General features: G+C 39.4%; 1 protein-coding gene across 2 annotated transcripts in view; it reads left to right on the forward strand.

Moving 5' to 3' along the window:
• mms19 (MMS19 homolog, cytosolic iron-sulfur assembly component) overlaps positions 1 to 6111 on the forward strand; it is a 32599-nt gene extending 26488 nt beyond the window's left edge. For both annotated transcript variants that reach the window (XM_046853774.1, XM_046853775.1), the window contains exons 25-31: positions 150 to 206; positions 2249 to 2435; positions 2523 to 2605; positions 4131 to 4295; positions 4389 to 4448; positions 4535 to 4635; positions 5355 to 6111. In XM_046853774.1, coding sequence (XP_046709730.1) covers positions 150 to 206; positions 2249 to 2435; positions 2523 to 2605; positions 4131 to 4295; positions 4389 to 4448; positions 4535 to 4635; positions 5355 to 5385 — 684 coding nt within the window. In that variant the 3' untranslated portion in view covers positions 5386 to 6111. The remainder of the gene's footprint in view (positions 1 to 149; positions 207 to 2248; positions 2436 to 2522; positions 2606 to 4130; positions 4296 to 4388; positions 4449 to 4534; positions 4636 to 5354) is intronic.
• The last annotated feature ends 2599 nt before the right edge of the window (positions 6112 to 8710 follow it).

Consider the following 8710-nt stretch of genomic DNA (forward strand, 5'->3'; position numbering starts at 1 on the left):
TATTTCATGACTTGGACAAACAAAATATAAAATTCCCTGACTTTCTCTGCCTGGAATAAATAATTTAAAGTTACATTTTATTCCAGAAATTCCATGACCCGTGGGATCCCTAATGGGAATTAACACTTTAATTTTTCCTTATTATGTAGGTGACCAAGGCTTTGCTTCTGCGCTACCATCCTCTGTCACCAGTCCTGACTGATAAGGTAGGTTATTTATCATCTTAAACTCATGAAGAGATTTGCATCCTTAGTCTTTTTTTTTTTTTCAATTTTGGATTTCAGTATGTGTTTGAATTCAGTCAACTCGACCAGCAGTGTGTAATTCTGTCAAATTCTGGTTCCATGATTTCCATCCCTTTTTCCTGCAACACAATTTGAGTAAAATTATGGCTGAAAATCTTTTTAACAGGATCATAAACAGTGCAAAATAAAGAATTGGAAAAATGTTGATGTTGAATAGAAAATGCTCTGCATCAAAAAACGTTTGATTGAATAAACTAAGTTTATCATCTGTGGACTTTGAAAGTGATCGAAACACAATGAGCTCTGTAATAGAAACGGAGCTCCAAAGATGGTTAAAGTGACCGATTTTCACAGCTTTTGACATTGTTGAAAAACTACCGAAGCGTAGCACTTTTAAACCGTTATAACGTGGCCATGTAACCAGATGTCATTATATACTCAGTGCTTGTTGTAGTCAGGAGATTTTTGGTTTTGTTTTAAAATCTTTGCTTTTATTTTCTGCCTGCGTCAAACACTAGATCAGATGGAAAATATTTGTAATGACTTGTAGGGACAATTTACAGGGACCTAAATGGTGACTGCTCTATATAATCATATTTAAATAAAAATTGTTATACAAAGAAAAGTTTTACCTTTTAAGACGGGGAAATTATTAAGGAGATTTTATTTAACGTTAGTGGAAGGAGTTTTCAGTGTCTGTATGAGTTTGTGGTAAATATGTTGCTTTTAAATTGGAAATGTATCGAACTTCAAGAGAGATGCAAATGACTTTACACTGCTATAAAGCGAAAACGGGAAACAACTCGTTTTTGGGAAATTTCACAAGAAATTATCGAATAAACACATTTTCTGATCTGCGACTTTGAAAGCGATTGACTGAAACGTAATGCGCTCTGTAATAGTGTTCCAAAGTCGGTTAAAGCGACCGTCTTTGATTGTTAAAAAAAATGTTTTAAACATGGTCATGTGCCCAGATGTTGCACAGTGGTTTTCGCAGTCAGGAGCTTTTTGACTTCACAATTGCAGATCTCACAGGCTGATAACCAAAACCTGCCACATCAGCTCTATTTTGGAAAATAATAGACCCCTGTTTTAGGAGATGTTCAGATTTCCATGATATGAATCGCAGGTTTGTACAATATATGATGCCACATTTTGGCATCAAGATGCGCCCTTACACGCCTAGTAACTAGGGGGCCAGGCACTGCAATTGAAAGAGGTTTTTATGGTTTTGTTTTAAAATCTTCATTTTATTTTTGCCTGTGTCAAACATTAGATTAGATGGGAAATCTCTCATAGGGACAATTTATGGGGACTATGCTCTACAAAATCTAGAAAGCATATAAAAATAAGCGTTATTTTACAAAGGAAAAAATAAGTTTCACCTATGATACAGGGAACGTTTTTGTAAAGGGGATTTCATTTAACATAGATGGAAGGAGTCTCCAGTGTCGGTGCGAGTTTGCGGTAAAGATGTTTCTTTAAATTGGGAATTCTAAATTCTAAAGAGAGGGAACAACGACATTACAGCTGCTATAAAGAAAGGATAACAGGAAACAACTTGTTTTGGGGTAATTGAAAAAAAAAAACACTGAAAAAAACGATCTTAAAAAGGATCGAACATAATGTAATAAGAAACAGAGCTCCAAAGTCGGTTAAAGTGACCGTTTGCACAGCTTTTAACAGTTAAAAAAAACTTTTTAACCTGGTCATGTAACCGGATGCCATTTAATGCACAATGTTTGTTGCAGAAAAAGAAATAAAGACCCCTGTTTTAGGAGATGTACAGATTTCTAAAACGCACTTTACAATGTGCCCTTATACGCCTGGTAATTAGGGGTCCAGGCACTGCACCTGATCAGGTTTTGTTTTTAAATCGTCACTTTTTCTGCCCTAAATATAATAGAAAGAGTTCTGTATTGAAAACATTTTACATGAAGAGTTTTGTGGGTATTCTTTTGTGTGTATAATTTTCATACCGAACATCACCTTGTCTCTTTCAGCTCTTCGGCCTTCTAAATGATGACCAGTTAGGTTCTCGGGCGGCAGACGGTTTCTCACTGCTCATGAGCGATTCTCCGGACGTGCTAAACCGTAGCTGTCACGCCGACGTACGCATCATGTACCGCCAGCGATTCTTTACCGAGAACTCTGCAAAGCTCGTACAAGGCTTCAACAGCGCAGAGCTAGGTGTCTACATGTCACTTATTACAGTAAACCTCAAGCACTGCTTGATCGTCACGGCGTATCTAATAACGCTTTCCGTCTCTTTTTCAGAGAAGAGATCAGTGTTTCTAAAGGCCCTGTCTCACCTGGTCAACAATCTGCCCAGACAAGTGCAACTCACTGAGCTTCCTGCTGTGAGTAGATCAGTCTGCTGGGACATGAGCTTCACTACTAACAGTGATCTGCTCATAATCACAGTCCTGGTCCTAATAACATACACTATATCGCCATAAGTGTATGGACACCTGACTTTTCCAGCCATATGTGCTGCTTCTTCAAACTGTTTCCATAAAGACAGCCAGAGGCAGTATCTCACAAAAGTGAGTGCACCCCTCATATTTCAGCAAACATTTGAGTATTTTTTCTCGAAGGGACAATACTATAGAAATGAAACTTGGACATGAAGAGTAGTAAATGTGCAGTCAGAAAAATAACTCAACATTCAGCCATTATTGTCTAAATAACTGGCAACAAAAGTAAATACACCCTCAGTGAACATGTCAAAACTGTGTCCGAAGTGTCAATATTATGTGAGCACTATAGTTATGTAGCACTGCCTTAATCCTCCTAAGCATGGATTTCACAAGAGCTGCACAGGTTGTTGCTGAGATCCTCTTCTTGATGTCTCTTCCACCTTTTGCTTGAGGAGCCCCACAGCCCCATTAGGGCTCAGGCCTGGAGACATACTTGGCCAATCCTTCAGCTTCCTCAGCAAGGCAGATGTCATCTTGGAGGTGTGTTTGGGGTCGTAATGGTGGAAAATTTCTGAACATCGGTTTCAGAAGAGAGGGCATCGTGTTCTGTTTCAGAATGTCACAGTACATGTTGGAATCCGTTTTCTTTAATGAACCGCAGCTCTTCAGTACCAACTGCACTTATGCAGCCCCGGACCATGATGATACCACCACCATGCTTGACTGTAGGCAAGACCCAGTTTTCTTGGTGCTCCTCACCAGGGCATCACCACACAGGTCATGCTTCCAGTAATTCATGCTCTCGGACAGGTTATCAGTATGAGAGCATAGAACTTAAAGCACCAAATTTAAACTTCTCTAATAAATAATACACCTGTGTATGGTCCTGTAAAGCAGACAAAAACATGAACATGATGAATAGGACATGAGGTTTTGCATGGGTACATGACGTACAGCTGTTATCACTTAGGGTGTACTCACTTTGGGTTGCCAGTTATTTTGACAATGGCTATATGTATATTTCAGAGGACAGTAAATCTGTACTGCTATACAAGCTGCACATTTACTATTCTAATATATATCATACGAGTTAAATTTCTATAGTATTGTATCTTTATATATATATATATATATATATATATATATATATATATATATATATATATATATATATATATATATATATATATATAAGTAAAATTTCTATAGTATTGTCCCTTGAGAAGAAATACTCAAATGTTTGCCAGTAAAAGAAAAAACAAAAGTGGAGGTTTTCTAAAAGCAAAAAGGGACTTAATGTGAAAAAGGATACTCAAAAATCAGCAGATGGTCAGGTGTCCACAGACTTTTGTCCATTTAGTGCATATATTAGCAATTACATCTGTAAAACAGAGGTCAGGTTTTAGTTTTGTAAGTCTTGGTTTTAAACCCCTGTATTGTTGTTGTTTTTGTTGTTGTTGCCCAGTTGCTGCCCCTGCTTTTGGAAGCACTGACGTGTCCTGATGATGCAGTGCAGCTCTCAACTCTCTCCTGCTTTCAGCCACTGATAATGGAGCCTCCACCGGCTCTCAGCACGCAGCTGGAGGCTCTGTTCACCCGCCTGCTCGCTCTCACCACCAGCCCTGCTATGGTACTCCACTCTACTCTTCCATTTCAGTGACTCCAATCATTCCTGATTGATTTAAAATCTTTTTGTGCTGATGTGAAAATAACGCTGTTACAGAAAGTGAGGATGGCTGCCCTGCGCTGCGTCCACGCCCTCTCCCGCCTGCCTAGTCACATGGTAAGACTCAAATTCTGACCTTTGTGCACATATACAGCTTTAGAACTGCTTTGACCTTTGAACGCTTTCCAATGGTGCTTCTGCAGGTGCTGCCTTTCCGTCCCAGGGTGCTGAAAAGTCTCGCTCGGCCGCTGGACGACAAGAAGAGACTGGTGAGGAAGGAGGCGGTGGCGGCACGCAGCGAATGGTGCGTATTTATTACAGTACATTACTGGACAAAAGTATGTGGACACCTGCAATCAGATTTAGTCCCCATCTGCTGTTATAATAAGCTCTACTTACTTGGGAAGATGTTATTTTGGATCTTGTGAAAATTTGTGTAGAACACAAGGGTGTTAGTAAAGTCCGGTACTGATGTACGTGAGGAGGCCTGGGGTTCAGTCAGTGTTCATTTCAGTTCAATTTCTTTATGGAGCTGGTTTATGCACAAGGGCATCGTCATGCAGGAGCAGGTTTGGCTGAGAAAGTCAGGTGACCAAGTGGGTGGGTGGGTGGATCGGATAGATGGATGGAGCAATGGAAAGATACAAAAAGGGATGGATAGATGGATCAATAGAGGGATGGATGGATGGATGGATCGATCAATGGATGGATGGGGCAATGGAAAGATACATAGAGGGATGGATGGATTGATAGAGGGATGGATGGGGCAGTGGAAAGAGGGATGGATATGGCAATAGAAAGAGTGATGGATGAGACAATGGAAAGAGAGATGGATGGGGCAATGGAAAGAGAGATGGATGGATGGATGGATGGATGGATGGATGGATGGATGGATGGATGGATGGAAAGAGAGATGGATGGGGCAATGGATGGGGCGATGGAAAGAGAGAGAGAGAAAGATGGGGCAATGAATTGTTTTGACCCCAGGGTGAACTCGTGTACGAGTATATGTTTATGTTGCAGGTTTTTGTTAGGGAGTCCAGGAGGAAGATGAGGTGAGGAAGATCCCCCGTCCACCCACAGTCTCTTTCACCACCATTCTACTCATTTATGACGTCACACCAAGTCGCTCTGAAGACGCACAATGCAAAGGAAGTCAGCTGGTCCTGTTTAGGACTACATGAAGAGGAATGTACTGAAATAATGCACTTGGATGGAGCTTTCAGCTGCCCTTTTTTTCTGAAACTGAGCAGCAAATCCGGGGGCTGAATTCTAAACCTGGTTCGCGATTTAGATAGATATAAACGGAGTTCTTTTTTTGTGTTAAAGATTTCATGTATGATGTGGAAAAGAGAATTGAAAATGATTGAAAATATTTAGAAGGCTACTTTCACACGAGGCATGTTTTTATTTTTTTATTTTCACACTGTAACCATGACACACTCATCTGTCCTTATTACTGACTGTTTAGCTCCTGATCTACTAGAGATTTATTATAATTATTAAATAAAAATATCTGGTGAAAAAGTGTTAGCTGGCCTTCAAAGTTTTGAAGACAGTGCAAGAGATGAGGATGAGCTTCCAAACACACACTGTTTATATTGCTGAATTAAAACAGGGGTTTGGCTGCAGGGTCCCTGATTTGCTCCTGATCTCAGGTGTCTGGGTGGAGTTTGACATGCTTCATGTCCATGTTGATTTTCTTCCATATTTTTTCTTTCCTTCAGTGGTTCAGGAGAAAATAAAACATGCTGGTAATTGACTAGCTTTTCTAAATGGCCCCAAGCATCATGTCTCTGACTGAACTTGCATTCAAGTCACAGGGTATATTTCCATCTCATGCATCCCAGTATTCCAGTGATTCTCTCATTACATTCTGGACTAGACCATGACCGAGAAAGCGGATCTCTATTAATCTGATTTAAAGCAACGTTTTTAGTCTAGGACTAGGTTTAATCTCTGTTTGTCTCGAAGCTAGCTCTGTCACAAAAAAGTACTTTATTTGTCTATGTTCACACACCATCACCTTCAAAAAAGTCCCCTTTGCATAGCAAGACAGCGCTCCTAGCGTTCTTTCTGAATGTGTCCTGGAAGTTTTCTTTTTAAATTGTGTCAAGCACTCTCTGGATCTCCACAATGGTGTCAAAATGGTGACCTTTGAGCTGGATCATCTATGGAGAAAGGGCGAAGTACGCAGGAGCCAAATCTGGCAAGTAGGGTGAGTGCTGAAGTGAGATCACCGGCGAGAAACTCCACTCGGTGTGGAGAAAGTTTTAATTGATGATTGGGGGGCCCCCTAGCGTTCTCTTGGGCCCATATGCCTGGCATACTCTGCAGCCACCCCCAACCCCCCCCCCCCCTTAACGGCGCCCCTGCCCTTATCCAGAGCGACTTCTGTTTATCTCAATCATACAACTGAGCAACTATGGGGTTAAGGAGCATTGCTTAGGTGCTTTGGGATTGGCTGCTTGGTGTGGCTGGTATTTGAACTCATGACCTTTCGTGATTCAAAGTCCAATGCATTTACCACAAAGCTACCACCAACCACTGCATACGGCCTTGTGCTGCCATCTGTTGGTGTTCCAAAACTACAGTAGTCTCGAAACCTTTCAATGCCACCTCATGTACGATTATATGGGATGGCATTAAAAGTTTCAGAGTGTATACATGTGTGTATATATACACACACACACATTTTATATATATATATATATATATATATATATATAGAGATAGATAGATAGAGAGAGAGAGAGAGAGAGAGAGAGAGAGAGAATTGCATTTGCCACATGGCTAATTTGTTTAGCAGATTTTTCCGGTCTCTCACAGATAGAATAATAGACCAAAAAACTTATAGGGAATTATGGTTTAAATAATGAAATGTATTAATAAAAATATAATTATTAATTATAAAATGAAGTAAAATGTTAATACAGCACTGTATACATAAAGTGCACTGTATATATAAAATCCTCATCCTGACCAAGACGGAGTTGTGGTGCATCTTCAGTTTGTTGATACAAAGACAATGAATGTCCTCTTTTTTTTTTTTTTTTGCATACATCAATATTTGCCTGAATAGTCAAACAAAAAAAATATAAATAGATTTTTGACATTATTTGACACTTTAAATGTTAGCAGACCCCCAAACCAATAGATAAATGAACCTTCTAAAAAGTGCTGCATTCTGTCCGTGTTTATTAAAGATATGATTGTGTTGTGAAAAAAAACATGACCAAGTGTAAAAGCTGCCTAAATGATTTTTTTTTTCCAACATCAATGATTTCCAGATTTTAAAATGTTCTCAATCCTGCAGGGTTCGATTTGTCATTCGTTTCATTTCACTCAGGCCTCACAACAAAACTAATGCCAAGGATAAAGTGGACAGTATTAGAAGATTAATAAGTCTCTTTATAAATGTGTAAAATGGAATTTAATCCCATTATTCTACTTTTGTATGGTTTGTGAGAGACATTTGCATGTTCCTTTTGTTTCTATTCAATGTACTCGGTAATGTAACGCTGTAAAGATTTACTTTGACCAAACAAATCCATACTGTAAATATCCCGACTTTATTTGCATTAAAAAATCTTCCCTTTGCATGAAGAACAGCTTTACACACTTTCAGCACCTAGACAGTTCTTTTCTCCAAACATGCTTCTTGTAAAGCTCAACAAAGATGTTCTTCACCAGGTGGAGATTTCTTTACAATCCAGTTCATCCCAGAACAGTTCAATAGGATTTAGGTGCAGTGACTGTCCAGGCCATTCCATGATACATGATACATAACACTCCAGACGACTCTCTAAATAACGCTTACAGCGATCAGACGTACGCTTTGTTTGCTTCGTCATCTTGTTGCATGCTGAAGTCAATTACAATGAATTGAATTGTATGGTATTAAAGTATGGAACGGTAGCCATATTGGTTCAGGATTCCTTTCATATTTTCTCGAAATAAGTCTCCAACCTTCCCTGCTCCAAAACAACCCCAAACCATTAAGCTTCCACCGCCATGTTTGACTGTGGGGGTGAGGCAGTCTGAATTTCTTCTGTTAGAGACAAAAATGTCCCATTGCACTCCACAGAACCTTCCTAATCTTCTTAATTCACAATGATTCCCCCCTTTTTTTGCTGTTTAATGAAATGCTGTCAGATTTCGGTCTCAGAAATCACCGTTCCTCATCTGAAACATCCCGCTGAACCATAAGTTTGATGACGTGTACCAAATACCTGATAAAAATAAATACTATTATACAAAAAAAATGTCCCATTTGGACTCCACAGAACTTTCTTCCACTCACTCATTCACTGTCCAATTAATGTTTAGTTTTTTTGCATTTTACCGAAACAGAAAAAACATGCAGGTGTCTCAAAAAC

This window comes from Silurus meridionalis, chromosome 7 (genome assembly GCF_014805685.1).
Source record: "Silurus meridionalis isolate SWU-2019-XX chromosome 7, ASM1480568v1, whole genome shotgun sequence".
NCBI classification, from domain to species: Eukaryota; Metazoa; Chordata; class Actinopteri; order Siluriformes; family Siluridae; genus Silurus; species Silurus meridionalis.